General features: G+C 46.5%; 6 protein-coding genes across 6 annotated transcripts; 3 read left to right on the top strand and 3 right to left on the bottom strand.

Moving 5' to 3' along the window:
- Positions 1 to 374: 374 nt before the first annotated feature.
- Positions 375 to 1886, bottom strand: PAAG_01520 (DNA-binding protein HGH1; the record flags this gene model as incomplete). The annotated part of the gene is made up of 5 exons (XM_015844369.1): positions 375 to 1193; positions 1258 to 1371; positions 1474 to 1577; positions 1769 to 1781; positions 1866 to 1886. The coding sequence occupies 5 exons, from the start codon at positions 1884 to 1886 to the stop codon at positions 375 to 377; spliced, it is 1071 nt and encodes a 356-aa protein (XP_015701277.1).
- Positions 1887 to 2569: 683 nt separating this feature from the next.
- PAAG_11291 (hypothetical protein) lies at positions 2570 to 2767 on the bottom strand (the record flags this gene model as incomplete). The annotated part of the gene is made up of 1 exon (XM_015846965.1): positions 2570 to 2767. The coding sequence occupies one exon, from the start codon at positions 2765 to 2767 to the stop codon at positions 2570 to 2572; it is 198 nt and encodes a 65-aa protein (XP_015703387.1).
- Positions 2768 to 4117: 1350 nt separating this feature from the next.
- Positions 4118 to 5216, top strand: PAAG_01519 (inositol monophosphatase; the record flags this gene model as incomplete). Its single annotated transcript, XM_002796465.1, has 3 exons — positions 4118 to 4259; positions 4337 to 4418; positions 4529 to 5216. The coding sequence occupies 3 exons, from the start codon at positions 4118 to 4120 to the stop codon at positions 5214 to 5216; spliced, it is 912 nt and encodes a 303-aa protein (XP_002796511.1).
- Positions 5217 to 7272: 2056 nt separating this feature from the next.
- PAAG_01517 (IBR domain-containing protein) lies at positions 7273 to 9087 on the top strand (the record flags this gene model as incomplete). Its single annotated transcript, XM_002796463.1, has 2 exons — positions 7273 to 7910; positions 7986 to 9087. The coding sequence occupies 2 exons, from the start codon at positions 7273 to 7275 to the stop codon at positions 9085 to 9087; spliced, it is 1740 nt and encodes a 579-aa protein (XP_002796509.1).
- Positions 9088 to 10013: 926 nt separating this feature from the next.
- Positions 10014 to 11489, top strand: PAAG_01516 (rieske domain-containing protein; the record flags this gene model as incomplete). The annotated part of the gene is made up of 1 exon (XM_002796462.1): positions 10014 to 11489. The coding sequence occupies one exon, from the start codon at positions 10014 to 10016 to the stop codon at positions 11487 to 11489; it is 1476 nt and encodes a 491-aa protein (XP_002796508.1).
- A 1881-nt stretch (positions 11490 to 13370) lies between these two features.
- On the bottom strand, positions 13371 to 17871 carry PAAG_01515 (hypothetical protein; the record flags this gene model as incomplete). Its single annotated transcript, XM_015844368.1, has 3 exons — positions 13371 to 16710; positions 16798 to 17307; positions 17846 to 17871. 3 exons carry the CDS (start codon positions 17869 to 17871, stop codon positions 13371 to 13373), a joined length of 3876 nt encoding a protein of 1291 aa, XP_015701276.1.
- Between the last annotated feature and the right edge of the window lie 527 nt (positions 17872 to 18398).

Here is an 18398-nt window from a genome sequence, read left to right as displayed (position 1 = left end):
ATATCCGCGCGTTTATTCTGCGCTCCTTCAAAGGCGCCTAGCGTGGCACAGATTCCCTTGGACGGGCGATGTACGAATACCCGATAAAAATATATATATATATATGTGAAAGGGTTCATGATCTTTAAACTTTTCAACCCGGTATCACCAGCTTGAGTTGGCGGGTTTGTTTAGAGCCCACTGATAGATATAACCCCTCCGTTTTGCTATATCCTCAGAGACCATTAATATGTTATGGATCGGCACTTTTAACTTTATGGTCTTCTCACAGACTCCAGCTATTCTAATGGGAAGCTAGCTAGCTAGTCCCCTTTATTATTATTATTATGATTATGATTGCGCTCCTTAAATATCATCGGATGATACTTATTGTATCAAAACACCTCAACAATCTCCGCGTCCTCATCAACATTATCTTCAATTGCCACTTTAGCCTTCGCCATTGCTTCCTCCTCCGCACCCCCCTCGCCCTCCTCATCTCGCATAAGCACCTGCACCAATCGATCGCACCCTTCCTGCACCCCCTCATCATCAACATGCAAATGACACTCCCGTATAATCGGATACACTTTCACCTCCCGCATCAGATCCCTCCCCTCTCTCGTTGTGGTTAGTAGAAGCAATGTTTCTAGATGGGTAGATATGATACCCTTATCAGATTCCCGCTCTTTATTTGGTGGCAGGAGTTGTAGATCCGGCAACATCGCCGCGCTCTCTTCATCCGTGAACTCCTCGGGTCCCGCGAGAGGTAGCAGTACATAAGGGAGGATATTAACATCTGACTCAGCCAGCAGTTGCGGATGCGATTCGATCCTGAATGAGATATTTTTTAGAGTAGATGCTACACCCTTTCTGCGAATGTGGCTGCGGTGTTCAGTGAAAACGGTGAGTTTGGTGATGGGAATGACAGAGTCGTAGTCCTGCTTTGTCATGAAGTAGGCCCTGCCTTCTTCAAACTTAGATATGTCTGCGAACAGGTAGGCTAGGTAGTCATAGTCAGAGTCAGCGGCTTTGTTGATACCCCCGTCCTGCCCCTTGATGAAACAGTCCATTAATTGGTCGAGGGCTTTGGGGGAGTCGGAAACACCTTTTGGCACGCTGCGGGTTAGGTTTACTATGCGTTTGAAACTTTCGGATTTGGCGAGATTGGCGAGGAGCATGGTGATTTCGTTGACGTTTGATTCTTTTTTGTTCTGTGGTTTTCATTTAGTCTATGACTTTTGCCTAGAATTAAGTGCGGACAATGTATGTAAATACCGTTACTTTGCCCAAGAGGGTTTCCAGAAAAGCGTCATCCTCCGCTAATTCTTTAAGAACTTCCTCGTCCCCGGAAAGGTTTATCAAGATTGTCAATGCATTTTTTGCAATGGGCTAGAGGGTCAGGAAACGTCAGTCCGTTCTCAAAGAGTCATTTTCAGGTTACTTGAAATCACCTTTATATTTCCTTTGCAGAGAAATATTGAAGATACTTACAGCATAATCCCGAACAAGCAGTTTAAGGTCGCGCACTGGCAAAAGTTGATGAACCTTAAAAAGCGAGGGCTGTGATATCGAGAATCCAAGAAGATTTTCACATGCTGCATGGCATCAGCTAACTAGTTAGCGATAACACAGATATACGTGCACAACAGAAGGGAAATTCTATCATGAAAAGGGGGTCATTATAGAATATGCAGCAGGAAGTCTAGAGGGACCTTAACGGACCTATTTGTCTTATCTGGGTGTTTCCATGATGAAGAAACTCGACGAGCTAGTTATATGTGCATACATCGCGCAAGCTTCTACGTCAGTTAACCAAATCCGAGAGAATGCAAAGTTTTCCGGGGATCTCTTTTGAAGCGCAATAACTGAGGTATGTTGCATACCTCTTCTAGTTCGGTGGGCATTTTGTGCCCTCTATAATATGTCCGCTATTTTGGTGAAAGATATGATAAATACTACGACACGAAATGGGAAATGTGCCCAGATGCAAGAGCGTACCAGTAGCAGTTCTCCGGGTATTTGTTGGAGAATTACAGGAAATATAACAGTCGGGTTTTCCGTCAATCGATCCTTGTTGCGCTTTTGCGATGCAAAATATGACGACAGAATAGCTAACTTATAACTGGTTAACTAGTTAGTTATTATTTTTTTTTTTTTTGCTTAGTCAGTAGTTAAGCCCTAACTAACTAACTAGTTAGTTAATTGCAGGCTGTCCAATCCGACCTTCTTATCAGGTAGTTATATTATATAACGAATGCCCGTCACTTATTTCCATGTTTGTATAATTATTATTATATTATTATTTAATGTCCCGGGGGAATCTCTCCTTTCTTGATCACACATATTATTATATACTGCTTGCTTCGGGGATTGAGGGCGTTTTAACATCATTTATTCGGTTTCTATTTTAAAACAGTCAGCTAAAAAACGTCGCTAAACCCAGGTCCGTCCGCCTTTATTGGATTAGAATTAACACCACAAAAACGAAGATTGTGTCGATTTGATTGGGTCTCTAGCTTGCTAGCAGGTTCGGCTAGGGCTGCTACTTAAATAAGTTGCTTGGTGAGAATTATTGCTGTTAATCTTTCTATTTCTTCTCCGCCAGCCACACCGTCACATCCATTTGCTCCGTTCCTCGATGGTGCATTGCTAGTCCTTCTAGATCAAGGTTCCAAAGTTCCCAAGTTCCCGATCCGAGACTTCTGCCGAAAATCAAGTCCGCCTGAGCCTCGACATTGCCAGACGCTAGAAACATCAATTTGCCGACAACCAGCCGGCTTAGCATAAGAGATAAGAAGACGTATCACAAGCACAGAAATCACTGATATAGCTGCAGTATGGGAAGAAAAGGAATTATGCCGTGTCTTTATTAGACTGTTCCGAAGTAATGAACAATTAACAGAGTTCGAGACCTTGCATTGTGCCTGGATATCACGGGAGAAGAACGCCTATTGTTCGGGTCTTGGTGAGATCGCGTACGGGCATAACTGAACGACAGGGTGCAATGTCTGATCTAATAGTAGGGGGGGGGGGGGGGGAGGTTAAGCGCTTTTCTCAGCGGCGTGCATATTGTAAAACAGGCGTTGAACGTTTGAAATGAATGAAACTCCAAGACAAAACATCAGCATGGAAATTGAGTGCGAACCTCGCCGGTACAACAAACGAGTTAGTCTGTAGTTAAAGGGAATTAAGTTATAATCAAGACCCATGATTACGCAAATGGCACCGTCTCGTTGGTGCATGCAGCATGCAGTGATGCGCTGATTCGACTTGCAGGCTGTTCTTATCCCTCCTGGCTCCATCGGGTCCCGAGGAACTTTGCATCATGCAGGTCCATTGACTCGAAACAACGGAGGCTAGTTTTTGTCCTCGCTTGGGAGCGGTGTGAGATATATCAAGACCGATATGAGCTCTTTTGAGGCATTCTAGATAACTAATGTTTGAGTACACCTGGTTACAGTGGTACAGTCCATAAGGTACCCTGTATCACCCGCAGATATGATTCCAGAATGGTTGGCTGAGTGTCTGGATATTTCATTGCGAAGAGCAGTTACTGCTATCTTCAATTGCTGTTATTGTATACCGGATTATTCAATGTTGGGTGAGATGTGATGGACGAAGCAGATCTTCGAATTTCTCCGCAATTTTTTGGGGACCTTGAAGATTTGATGGAACATTTCCTTTTTTTCGGCTTTTAATTTGTGTTTCTTCACTAATAAAACGAAACCTCATGATACACCAGCATCAAGGTATTTACATACATCTAGGATCATCAATTCTACAAAACTCTAGAATATTTTAATTCCCGTTCTACGTTACTACGTTCTTGGTTGTCTTAGACACTTGGACCGGGTATATAAATGTTGAATTCCCTGCTTTTCGCCATTTGTGGTCTCCCATTTTGACTTTGGTATAAAAGTAATTAACCTTAATTACTTTACAATTCTCCACCTTGCTACGATCCAACCCTCTGAGCTTAAGTAAAAGAATTGGTTGTTTCGTTAACCCAGGACAGAAACTTTTCTGTATACTTTTCCCACCCCTTTTATTACACCTTTCAGCTTCTTCTTTCCCCTCCCCCTCTCCGCAATTAGCCCTCCCCGGCCCAAACATCAGGACAGTACCGTCAGCAAAAATGGTCGCAGCAAACAGCGTCAAATCATTAGCGCCTGATCTCCAGGAGATCCATGATTTCCTCATTGACCTGGCTTACCGGGCTGCGGATATCATCACTGGAGCTAAGCCATTGGTCAATTGCGTTGGCTCGAAAAAGAACAGTAAATCTCTCTCCCCAATTGTCTACAGGCGGACCTCTGTTGGAAGATGTAATAACGTACGGACTTCTGGCATACAGCATCCGACCTGGTAACAGAATATGACCGTGCGGTTGAAGCAATGATTGCCAAAGAGCTCAAATCCAAATATCCAAATTACGAGTAAGTCTTCCCTTTCTCGTGATGTTAAATTCTGTCCAAACCAGTATACTCAAATAAAGCCAATCGAAGTTTTGCAACCGCACGATAACAACTTAACCAATCAAGCACAGATTCATGGGCGAAGAAACCTACCACCCCTCAAAACCCCTCACAGAAGCTCCAACCTTCATCGTCGACCCAATCGACGGCACCGTAAACTTCGTCCACAGTTTCCCAAACTCCTGTATCTCTCTAGGTTTTGCCATCAAGAAGCGTCCCGTTGTTGGCGTCGTCTTCAACCCCTCCACAAAAACTCTCTACACTGCCATAGCCGGCAAGGGCGCATATCTGAACCGCAAGACAAAGCTTCCGCTCAAGGGACCCGACGCGATTGAGCCCCTGAAGGGCCTTGGAAGTGCTCTCATAGCTGTTGAGTGGGGTTCTGATCGCCACGGGCAGAACTGGGAGACCAAAATCCGCACCTTTGAGAGACTCGGTAAGAGCCGCGAAGAGGGCGGAGCTATGGTGCATTCGATGCGCAGCATGGGTTCCGCAGCACTTAACTTGTGTGCCGTGGCCGCGGGGGTACTTGATTTGTATTGGGAGGGCGGCTGTTGGGCGTGGGATGTGTGTGCGGGCTGGGTCATTCTGACAGAAGCTGGGGGAATTGTGGTGGACGGGAACCCCGGTGGATGGGAAGGGAAAGTTGATGGGAGAAAGTACCTTGCTGTCCGTGCGTCGCCGAATGGGGAGGGTCAAAAGGAGATTATCGAGGAGCTCTGGGGACATATGCAGGGGACTTTCAATTATTCTCATTGAGAATGCTTCCTACGGGATACGTCGCCGATGGAACCATTAAAATGCATTTCGCGGCTATTCTCAATCAATTTAATTTATAATTCTTGGATGGGATTTGAAAGTCGGCGTTTGAATAGGCTCTGTCGGGGCAAATTTGACTCTGGGACACTTTTTATATTTTTTTATTTTTATTTTTATTTTTATTTTATTTATTTTCAACTTCCCGTATGGGCGTAGCCGAATATTGACGATGCAATGATAAAGGGATATAAAAATATTTCTTTCTGCTTCACTCAACACATACCCATTTTAAATGATGTTCGGATAGAAATATGCGATTGTGATAGATACAGGTTCAAACCCGACTGCTAGAACCAAGTAGATAGAATCAATCCCATGCTTGTTTCTTTTTATTCAAAGTCTTCTTGCATACCAATGATGATGAACCATCATCGATACAATGTCCGCTTTCAATCGTCTATTCAATAAGACTTGAAGTCACAGCGTAGCCGAAACCGCCTGCTTTTGGCCATGTTAGTTTTTCCCAAGGTGCTCCACTAGGACCATAGTAAACGTATTTGTAGCTTGGGCATGGTCACATATTTCCCGTTCGAACATTAAAAATAAATAAATATAATAATTCGTCTGTTGGGTTCCCAGAGTCGCAACCGTTTATCCACGTGACCCCGCCGTTTTAGGCACTCCCACCGGTATTCATTCACTGGAAATCCCTGCATAGACTTGCTTCATCTCACGCTCAACTTCACACCCAACGACAGGATCATACAAAAGGAACTGGAGAAGAAATAAAAGAGGAGAAACTGACCCAGTGTCGGCAGCCTTGTTTTGCTTTTAGCGTATTCCCGCCTCAACTACTCGTCCAATTGGTGTAACATCATGGAGGCCCCTCACCTTTTGACTCTCGAGGCGGTCAAATATCGATACGACTGGATCTGACTAGGACATCCTCGCCCTGCCAGCTGGCCAGCAACTGTTGGTTTTCACGTTGGCCCAAAAGCGTGGCATGCAAAGCTACCAGATCACTGTCGGCTCTGTCACCACCCAGTGGCACTCACCTTTGCCTGTCAGGCTGTTGCCAATTGGCCCCAAAGAACATATGCATGTTTTCTCCCAATGAATACGCCGTGAACTACTCCGTACTGACAATTCTTAATCGGCCTAGTCGCCCTAACAAGCTAAATATACCCGGTAAACTATCCTAGGCCCGTCCACCATAAATAAATAAAGAAATCAAATGTCTTTTGGGCTGGGGTTGGATGTCTCGTGTATTTGATTGAAGATTCGCACTGTTGGCCATCGTCATCATAGTCTTTCCCCCCGCCCGATCCATACACATGTTGCGAACGAACAGTTCATGCAGCCCTCGCTGGCGGGGACGTTATGACATGGGTGATATTCTGTGATGGTGGTGAGGGGCTGTGAGCATTTCTTTGGGTTACTTTTTCTCCCGTTCCAACAAACCAGATAAACATTATTGTAAAACAAGAGAAAAAAGTATTCAAGGGGGAGCAAGGACGTGGGAAAGGCGAGATTAATACCCCTTCTTCTTCCCTTGCTTTTTTCCTTTACGACTGGCATACGGACAAATATGCTGCGAAAGTTATCTTCCCCGAGAAATACATCGTCTCGAAAGGAATAAACTGACTTTCTGTCATATTGATGGTTCCGGATTACCTCCGCTGTGCCTGATAGTTTCCAAGGTTACAATCAATTGCTCTCCAGGGTGAAAAAAAAAAAAAGAAAGAAAGAAGAAAGAAAGAAAGAAAAGAAAGAAAAAAGAAAAAAGAAAAAAGAAAAAAAGAAAACACACACACACACACACACACACACACACACACACACACATCCAAAATAAAACGAAGCTTGCACTCTGGAAACCCTGTCGAGAGTGTTGTATATACAGCTGACTTTTATCCTTGAATTCACGTGGACGTGGACATCGCTCTCTCTATTCACTTGCACGATTAGAGCTCTTGAGGGGACGGACGAACTAACGAATAGTTTACGATCCCCACTATTTGGGTACCGCTGGAGCTCATCCACATTACATATCATAATGTCATCTCGATTAGAACGTCATCATCACCATCATAGCCATCATCGATCCAGACACCGCGATGAGGATGGGGAAAATAAACACCGTCGGCGCAAGTCTCACCGGGTCGAATTTCCGGAGAAGGAAACTGACGAATCCGTTCGCGAAAGCTGCCGGAATGAGAACTTTGACTCCCGAACTGCTAGGGGGCATTCTTATATCGATCGTTCATCGAGCCTATCAGCACCCAAGCGCTCGAACTCTACCCGAGTGCCTCCACGAGAAAGTCATAACTCTACTGTGGGGAAAGGCCCAGTTCTTCTGCGAAATACTACCCAACGCACCGTGATGGCTCATTGGGAAAAGAAATACCCTAGCAGACGTTCCAGGGTATCTGATCCTCCTCAACACTCCTCTTATACCACAACCAAATCAAGCTCCCCTTCCAGGGGACGTTCTACCCACCAGACAACTAAGATTCCCTCGAAAGCACAGAAAGCTCCACCCGTGATTGCTCACCTTCGCTCGGCGCCGACGGTAGCTGTCAAAGAAAAACCAGAGAACCGCCCAGCGCTGGTGAGGGAGGGTGGGAAGAGTCCTAGTGTGTTCGGAACTTTTTTTCGTGGCCCATCTCCTGCTAAGCCCGTGGTGGAGAAGAAGTATGTAGCATGTGAAATTTCATGTTAATGTCAATGCGTGGTTTTATAAGTTAACGCATTGAATCTTGAAACTAGGGTTACATGTTTGACCTGTCTCTCGGACGACATTCCTATCAGTAAAGTGGCGAAGCTTGCCTGTTCCCACAGAATGTGCGGGGACTGCCTCAAACGCATATTTGAGCTGTCCGTGAAGGACCCGCAACATATGCCCCCCAAATGCTGCACATCAGATCACATCCCTCTCAAACACGTCGACAAACTATTTGACCAGAAATTCAAGATGCAATGGAACAAGAAATACCAAGAATACACCACAAAGAACAGAATATACTGTCCCGCCAAGGGATGCGGCGAATGGATCAAGCCCAGCAATATTCACCTCAATACCCGCTCCGGTGCCACCGGCGGCCGAAAGTACGGCAAATGCTCCAAGTGCAGGACAAAAGTCTGCGCTTTGTGCAACGGCAAATGGCACATGGGTAATGACTGTCCGAAGGACGAGGATACCAGACTCTTTGCGGAGGTGGCCAAGGAAGAGGGATGGCAAAAATGCTTCAACTGTAAGGCCATGGTCGAGCTGCGCGAGGGCTGCAACCACATGACCTGCCGCTGTACGGCTGAATTTTGTATGATCTGCGGCGCCAAGTGGAAGACATGCGAGTGTCCCTGGTTCAGCAACGCCGCCATCGAAGCGGACCGTCTAAACCATATTGATATGCGGAGGAGACAGGGGCATTTCCCCAACCACATCCTATGGGGGAACCCGATGCAGTTCCAGCGGCAGATGGATATGGATATGCGACGCCAGCAAGAGGTGAGGGATGAGCATATGGCCAGGCACTTGCACCGCTGGCAGGAGATGGATGAACATATGACCAGGCAATTGCACCTGAGACGCCAGCAAGAGGTGAGGGACGAACAGATGGCCAGGAATTTGCAGGGTCTTTTTGGCCGTATGCATATAGCTATGCCTGGAGGTTACGAGATGAATCCGAACGAGCAGCCCCGCTTTTATCCAGTGCAGATGCAGATGCTGCCGTGGCAGGTCTATAATGAGGGTTTTGTCACTCCGTTTGAAGAGACGGGCCATATTTTACGCGATCATACGCCTTCGCCACCGCCACGAGATATAAGATACGAATATTACGAGGTCCGGTCGAACAGGCAGCCGTATTAGCTTTCTACGTAGTGGGAACCTTCCTGGGGGCAACATTGGTGAAAGAAAAGTGTGTACCTTTGGACCAGATCTTTCTAATATACGGTTACGAACAACGCCTGGACCACAGGTGATATTGATTGGAGTCTTTTGCTTACGAACGGTATTAATGACGTCTATGCCTACGCTGATCGTTAGTACAGCACACACAATGCAGGGATTGTTTTTTCAGCACCTGCGTCCCTTCAATTTTGAATTTCATTCCATCCTTTCGCAACGGCATCGTATAAGAGCATTTTGAATATCTTATGTTCTACCTGCTTATTTTCCTCATTCATTCTCAGAGCATATTTTCCTATCTCTCTTTGACCGCTTTATGTTTTGTACGATGCTATGTCCTTGGTAATTTTTGTTAAGCGGGCTTTTTGTTTGTGCATTTCTGTTTGATAATCATCATGGGAAGGCGGTCATATCTCTTTCTATTATATCTGTTGCCATTTACCTATTGGAGAAATATGTTTCAATATTTTCTTGTTCTTGTTTTTTTCTTGAGAGAGGAACTGTGTTTTTAATTAATTCATCATCATCATCATCATCATTATTTGGATATTGCCTCGGGAGGATTATATTTAAGTTGTCTAATGCGGGGTTGCTCACTGTTATCCTCTTAGTAATGACGCCTTTGTCCGTCTGAGGAAAGCCAGGTAGGAATTGTAGTAATTGGTTCGTCATGCTCAAGTCAACATTTGTATACACTCGTAGAGCAGCTGCTTACCTCGTAGGTCTGTAGTTGTTAGTCATGTGCTTCCAAGGGGCTGATTCGCCAAAGTTGGGCTTGATGGGCCGGATTAATGTTTTCCCACACTTCCAAGTTTCTCCTCGAGCCTCTTTTAAGAGTATTCTTTGAAGATTATGAACCACTGCATATATATTCCACTACAATAGCTATGTCGATCAGGCTAGGCACACTCTCAGACATTACACAGGCTCGATATGTGATTCATCTTTCCGATGGTAAGCGGCTAGTTCTTTTCCGCTTACCCTGCATTGAGCCCTCCACCACACCAAAAGCCAACGAAACCTCAGATGGATGGTCATATTATGCCATGGAGGCAGAATGCCCACATGCGGGAGGCCCCATGGCCGAATCTCAGGTTGATATTGAAGATTCTGCTTACATTGTGTCTTGTCCATGGCATGCATATGACTTCAACGTCGAGACCGGAGAGTCTAGTGTGGGCATCAAAACCTGCACTTTTCCCATTGATATCCAAGGCGAGGTTGTGACTCTGAGATACAGTGTAAAGGAGAAAGGAGATGAAGATGTGGCGTTGAGCAAAATAGAACCCGTCAGCGAGAAGGTCATGTTGAAGAAGAAGAAGAAGAAGAAGAAGAAGAAGAAGAAGAAGCAACAGAGGCGCGAAAGGAAGAAGAAACCAATGGAGCTTTCTTCGACTACGACCACTACTTCCGCTGCGGCGTGTGAGCTCCTAGAAGAAGAAGGAGATGAAGGAGAGGGAGAGGATACCAAATCTGTACCTCGCTATCTAGACGAGCACGCCACATTCTGCGATTGGGCTGTTCACATCCTGAACACAGCGGATCCCGAACACAAAATCGAACTAACTACCCACCTCTTCTCTCTCTTCACCAAAAACGAAGTTTCCACCTCTCCACTACCTTTGGGGCGAGGAGTTGTGGCACCCCCGGACCAACCACCCCGCCAAAATAACCTGGCAGAGGTCAACCCCTGGGAAACTCCCAAACCAGGTCGTGGCGGGACGCTCAAAAGCCGTATTGCTATGCTACATTCCCTGGCTAACATCGAGCTTTGGGCAATCGATCTCGCCATTGACATATGCGTGCGATTCTCCACATTTCGGACAAACTCAGAACCGCAAAAGGAACTCCCCCGTACTTTCTTCCATGATTTCCTCAAAGTCGCTGCTGACGAAGCTAAACACTTTTCCCTGCTGCGTGCGCGCTTGGAGCAATTGGACTCACGCTTCGGAGCTCTCCCTGTCCACCACGGCCTCTGGCTCTCCGCCACAGAGACCGCAAACGATATTCGAGCGCGAATAAGTATCATCGCCCTCGTGCATGAGGCGAGGGGTCTCGACGTGAATCCCATGACAATCCAGAAATTCCGCAATGCGGGGGATATGGAGAGTGTGGCAACGCTAGAAATCATTCATAACGATGAGATCACCCATGTGACGACTGGGCATAGGTGGTTATGTTGGATTTGTGAGCAAGAAGGGACGGATGCAGTGCAAGTGTTCCGGGAGAATGTTAGGAGGCATTTCAGGGGCCCGCTTCGGGGACCATTTAATGTGGAGGATCGGAAGAGGGCCGGGATGGATAAAAAATGGTATGAGGATGGGATCAATCATGCTAATAATGACGTGAAAATTACTTCATAGGAAAAGGATGACGAAGATGGTTATGCGACTGAGCAATGGTGTTCTTGTCTTCCTTTTTGAAGCTATGATGCGTTGTTCTTCAAAGCGGATAAAGCATACACTTGCCCTTCATCATCAGCAGGAAATTCTACCTTACAAATTTTCACCCACAATTCAATTGATTGGTAAGCACGTCGCTCAAGGAAAGCCGCGGTGTATGATACAATGCCAATTCCTTATACATCACAATAAGCATATTCATCAGGCAATTTGTTAACTCAGTGCATGTACACAGAGCACAACTAACATTTCCATGACCTTCAACCCTGGTCAATACCCTGCAACATCCAATGGGGATGGTTCTACCAACAGTTCGACACAATGGACGCCCAACCCCCATTTGTTAGAACTTGTGCGCCATGCAGACTCGGCGCAGGATAGAGAAGCTAAACCCCTGATGTTGACTTACCACTTACCTTGGTGTAAGCCATTCAACCACAGCGTATATCCTCTACAGAAACACTAACTATCTAAGAAGTATCATCTTGGAGGCTCGTCGCTTCCTCCTCATTTATGGTTTTAAATTCACCCGACGCCCACAGTTTAAGGTCAACTACGGTTGAAACTCCCCTGAATGCTGGCTTCTGCCTCCTCGGCTGCTGTTTTCGCGCTTTAGATAACCACCAACATCAATGCTTTGTGGGCAACCCGAAAATCTGACAAAGGCAACAATGAGAGTCGAAGATGACCTGTCTGGCCGGCTCGAAATATTGAAGGAAATATTGCTCTTAGAGCCAGAGGAGGCATGATATATCCAAAATCTCTGGATGACATATATCTTGAAAGGTTACAGATTTCAAAGACGGTATTCACAAAGCCTTCTGGGTAATTTTCATGATTAAATGTCCGTCAAAGATAAATTATTTGAAATTATTGAGATGTAGCAGGAGTCAATAGTAAGGTATCGCAGAGACGAGCCCTGAGACGGTGGGAAGGGGTGGCGGCGTATTCGCCTCATTTTCCGCTCCAACCATCGGAAACTCTTGTTTTTAATGTGGAGAAAATACTACGTATTTGGGCGTTTTTATCATAGTTCTGACAGTTTGTGCCATTCTGGGAGCAGATCTGCACCCGGGAGGCGGAGGCTAGCTACGCCAAATACGGGCTATCTAGATCACGGAGCGAAACAACTGGTCAAATGCCGGCGGCTAATAGAAACTTCAGGGGCTGCAGGGGCATGAGCGGATAAGAGATCACGGTACATAACTATATATTACTTTTATCCTTGTTAAGGAGATCTAGCTAGTCTATATACGCCTAAGTCACGTGTGATGGGCGTCGCGGGTCAACGGACTATTCCATGTACACCCAACAATTATTAAACCTGTTGTATATTATTTTGCTTTTGACCATGATTTTCTTGACAAAAGAGGATTAATAGCACAACGGTAAAATGGGAAAAACAGCAGCTGGTGGCCTTCAAAAAGAGAAATTTAATGAACATATATGCACATCAACTCTTAATTCATCCAATTTCATGACCAAACGGAACAGAAGGGAGACCGAAGGTAGAACGGAATAAGTACTTGAAGAAAGTATAAGAAAGGGGAAGGGGTTTGGCTTAAAAAGCAATATGGTACATAATACTCATAACAAGGAATGAACAACTCCGAGTGCGTCAGGCTTTTCCAGCTGCGGAAGCTCTACCGTGGACATATATGCAGTAAACGTCATCACATGATGTCGTTGCCTTAGGGGATAGATATCGCAGGGCGAGGACGGGCTAATGAGTCTGGCAAAATCATTACAAACCAAAACCATTAAAATCCCCATAGAGGCAGAAAAGACAAAGAAAGAAGAACGAAATCCAAAAATCCATAAAGGAACTAGAACCAAGGATCCTCATTGACCTTGCTCAGACGCCCGTTTCGCTCCAAAGTCACCAGAGGAGCAGCCAGCCAAAGTCTCCTCAGTCTCAGTCTCAGCCTTAGCTTCTTTCTGTTCATTTTTGGCATCAAGCGTCGCAGCGCCCAACATCTTTGTTGGAGACTCCGTCACTTCGTCACTCACAACATAGCCCTCAGTCACATGAGTCACGGAAATACCGCTACAGCGAAAGTGGCCTTCGTCTTGGGAGTCATAAGGACCGTTGACATTGTCTTCGAGATACCGATCCGTCCATCTAGAGGACTCCTGATATGAGATCCTGGAGTGGAAAGAGGAAATTCGACTCATGCTGCTGGACGGCGGTTGTGGATTGATTAGGGCGAGATTGTTGTTGGTATCCGCGGAGTCAGTGTGGTTGGTGGGAGCTGAGGAAGGTAAAAGCATTTCCTGGGGTTTGTTACTTTCCTCAGATGAATCTAATGTGTGTTCACAGCTATTGTTTTTGGGTTTCTTTGCTGATGCTTGACCAGGGGCATCGAATTGGCCAATGACCTCTTTTCCAGATTCTGAGACTGGGTAGCTAGTTGGCAAAGCGCGTTCAGCGCCACTTTCAAACTCATCTGCCGTCTGAGCAGCAGCGGTGTTTGCGAAATGCGTATCGACGAGATGCTTCACGACAGGCCAGCCATAGGCGTTTGCAAACATGCGGCGGACTATGATGTTATTGTGCGCGTCAGGCTCTAGGCGGACGAGGACTTTGCGCCAAGATAAGTCCTTGTGGTAGGCACGGGCAATTTTCTCCTCGACTTTCATGCCACTGCTTGAATAGAAGAAAGCATCCGAGGCCGGTTTGACTGTTGGGCTGTTGTGTTGGTCTGGAGATTTGGAGTTTTCGGTGGGTGAGGGAAGATTGATGATGCTGGAAGAGGAGAAAAAACTGCGGTTTCTAACACGGGGAGGCGGAGGGATATCCGATGGATGGTACACACGATCGTGGAAGATAGTTCGCGGACGTGTTGAAGGATCAAGGATGAAATCTGCAGATGGTATTGGGGGTTTGAGCACATCACCGGCTGCTTCAAGAAATGTAGTCTTTGGTGGCGCATGGAGATTTTCCTCCTGGTATAAAGAATCGCCTCTGACCAATCCACTACGGGGTGACTCGGATGGTCTATCTGTCCATGAGGCTTCGGGCGAATCATCTTTGCAAACAGTCTGACTCCGTTTATAGATTTTTGTGCCCTTGGCATTGCGGTTGTTTTTCCCATGTGGTCTAAAAAGAGAAAGGAAACTGGCCCAAGGACCCTGAGAAGGAGGAGAAATATCGTTCACTAGTTTCAACCCAAATGAGGATCCCGTGGTGTCTGATATGTTAAAAAACTGGGATGGCTTCGGAAGTTCTAGAGAATTCTTGAGACCTTCACCTTGGCCTTCCAGGGGATCACGCTGGGCTTGTGGCAGTTCACTTTCTCCAATTTTCGGTGATATGGGCGTGGTCGACTTGCCACTCCTCTCTCCTGGGGGCTCACTATCGCCACTGCCGGCATTTGCCATTGGCTTCGTTGAACGCATCGAATTAGTGTTGACGTTAGCACCAGTAATTTCAGCCCATCCCCATTCTGCCATGGTTCCCACAAGACCATTTTCCCGTCTAGCCTTTTCAACACGATCAAGGCCCCTCCAATCAAGGAAAAGAAGACATGACGTTCGTAATGGAACAATTCCATCATTCACGACATTCGAGTATACTGTACGATTTCGGAATTTCCTCAGCACTACATGAGCGGGGCCGGTTGGAAGTATCCTCAGCAGAGGCTTTGACTTGGGATCTGGTTGCTTATGGGAATTAGAGGAGCCGTTTCCCAAGCCTCCGATCATCGCGCCCCATCCACTTCGTACTCTCGTTGGTGCAGTCCAAGAAAGACCAAGGTCTTGGCCAGTCCGGCCAACTAGGCCAAAATCCAAAGCGAACCGGACATATATTGGGTTTTCGTTACAAAGGCCGAGAAATGGGGATGCAAGCGCCACAAAATTAATAGGTTTGATTCTGTCAAAGAACTCTGGAGAGTGTTTTTGAATGTAAGCAACGGCATATGTTTGAACGAGACCGCCAAGAGAATGACCTATGAAGCTGATACTTGTGATTTTGTAAGCGTAACCTGAATTCTTAGGGTCCTGGCGATAGATTGTGCTGCCAGAATGAGACGCATGGCCAGGATGCATTGAATCTTTGTGGCTGGTAAATGCTCCATATTTCCGATGTGATTCTTTGACAGGGAGATAGGGCTGGTCAGGGTATGTCATGAGGAGGACATATTTTGCAAGCCGTTTACCCAGATACTGAATACCTCTTTCAGTGCGAACAGCGTTACCTGGAAACCCTCGAACAATAACATGTTCATCATCGTCCTCGTCATCTTCTTCTGAGCCGGTGCGGGTATTATCCTCTGAGAGCGAATCGGGGATACATGGGTGGTCTGAGTCTGTTGTCGGTCTGGATTGAGCATCCCTAGCCTTATTCCGTTGCTTCCGTGCATCTTCCCGTGCCCTTTTTGAAGCGGCGTCTATACTCTCTTTAAGATAGAGCATGTCCGCCCCGAGGTTGCTGTGTAGTCCATGTGTTAAGATGACGAAATGTACCTTTTTCTGCTTCTTTTGGGTTCCTTGTTCTCTGATGGATTGGCTTTCAGCAGCTTCATGGGCTTCCCTGGCAACGTCCGTTTGCGCCATCTCCAGGTTCCGAAGGTCTTCCTTTTCAGTCCAAGACGGAAAACGTGGGGTGCTCCAAAGGCTAGCGGTATCATCAACCACCAAGTTGATGGCGCTTGAGTATACTCCCTTCATTAGCCCCGAGGATTTCTCAAGGTGTCCCTTTGAGCCACGCTTGGAGAGCTCGCGAACATGGCCAGGAGCAGACAAGACTGTCGGGTTTGCCGCCCCTAATTCCAAAGATTTCAGATCCCTACCGACCAGGACTTCGAAGTTCACAGCAGCGCTGGTTGAAAAAATCACCTGCGATGCAATTTCGATTATCCAAGTGACGCTATATGGATCCACTTCAAGCGACGACCGCGAGTCTGGCAATTCTGCAGGTCTCTCCGGCACTGAGATTACAGCGTTAAAAGACCCACCAGCCTTTAGATTTGGTTCAAACTGTGGGACGCCGCGGGTTTCGTAGTCCTCGTATTTCTGGTTGGGGTTGAAAGACGCAGGGTAACAGGAGGTATACAGAGTGTAAGGCCCATGTAGGTAGGCTGCACGCAGCGGGATTGCAGATGTATTTCTAGCTCTGACAAAGAGCTCCGTAGGGGTGGGGTGGATATGATCCGCGGAAGGGGTGTATGTAAGAGTAAACCTGATCGTCCCGCATGAGCATAAAAATAATAAATAATTTTGGCAAGAGAAAATAATTTTAAGCAAGAGAAACCGGGAACATCCATACCGGACAACTTCGCCTATGCGGACGCTGCCAATCTGGTGGACCAGCAGCATATCAGCGGCTCGTTTGTATTCCGCCGGCCCAACGTCCCAGGAAGTCAGGGAATGGAAGTTAGGGTGGTAGGATGGCGACGCGTGTGAGCCGTTATTTGGGAGTTGAGATAGCTGATAGACACGGGGAGTAACAAGCATCGGGGGGACCTTGCAAACCTTATAAACCGCCTCGATGACGTTGTCCAGGAGGCCTCGGGGTTCGGGGTCACCGGCAGATGCATCTGAAATCGAGGCGGCCAGGAATATAGGACTAAGCTGATGATAATATGCTGGCGGGCGTTGGGGGGGGGCGGGCGGACAGCCACCTCTACAAGTCCAGGGAGGGGCAACTTGTAAGGCAAGTACGGTAACAACGACGCTGCCAGCAACAGTATCTGGTCCCTGCCATGCCTGCGCGCTGGCTGTGCTAAGGGGGTGGATGCAGGGACAGAAGAGCAGAAGACGAAGCACGAGGACAGAGCTAGAAGTTGAAGTTTGAGGGTGACGAGCGGCGGCGGAAGTTAATTATCAGTTAACCAGTTAACTGGGTTAACTTGGTTGTTGGTTAGTTGGGTTAGTTGCCAAGTTACCATGTGATAGTTTATGTAATCAGATGGGAGGGTAGAGGGTAACGTTAACTGGTTGGTTAACAACTTAACAACGGTTGGTTAACTCACCTGGTGAACTTGTCAACTCACCAACTGGTCAAACTAACTTAGTTAACTAGTGATTAACTAATTAATCGTTAACAGAATCCACAGTTGACTAGTTAACCAGTTATCGTTTTGAGATTGGATCAACAAGAAAACTGTTTAGACCGGATCGTGTATTTTTTACCGAGAAGCTTCTCGAGCGGAAATTCTGGAATTGTTACCAGCAGGTCTCAAAAAATAAATCAACTTTTTAATAATTATCAGCTTGCTCTAGTTTAGGTTATCTCTCTGCTAGTGTTTTACTACCAATAAAATAAAGATAGAATACTCTTTAGTTTCCTTTTCGTGTTGGAGAGTTCAACTGACTTTGTGTTCCCAGGCATCCGAGGCATCTTCGATGTGGAGAGAGAGATTCATGGGTAAAGCAGCTTTCTTTTTAACTACGACTGCTGCTTCTGATTCAACTGCACCAGTCTCATCCGAAGAAGAAATCCCATATTGTTTTAGCAATCTCAGTACAGTTAAAAAGGAGCTTGGTGCAAATAGTCTTCAACTGCCGATCAATATTCACGTTGTTGAGCTGATGTTGAACGTTGAATCGAGGGAGTTGAGAAAACGCGTATTGTGGCGTGCGCTACGTAAACTTAGATGCCGTCCGTTCCCTTCCCGCCGCCCCAACATGACGCCCTGTCACTCCGCTCCTCCGTCGTCGGCTCCTCCGCCCCCACATCTCTAGATCAAAGAGTAAGAAGAATGAACTCATGCAGCACGGATTTTCAGCCAGTATATCCATCCCATGCTCTGTTCACTCTCTTCGGTCGTCAGCCGCCCATCTCCGCAATCGCAAACAGCCTTCAAAAGCATTCAGCTAGCTACTTTCCAAAATCCACACTGTCATGAATGCCCCCCCCCCCCCCCC

This window comes from Paracoccidioides lutzii (assembly GCF_000150705.2).
Source record: "Paracoccidioides lutzii Pb01 unplaced genomic scaffold supercont2.3, whole genome shotgun sequence".
Lineage (NCBI taxonomy): Eukaryota > Fungi > Ascomycota > Eurotiomycetes > Onygenales > Ajellomycetaceae > Paracoccidioides > Paracoccidioides lutzii.
The sequence above is the reverse complement of the archived record's forward strand: the minus strand, read 5'-3'. Positions and strand labels throughout refer to the sequence as shown.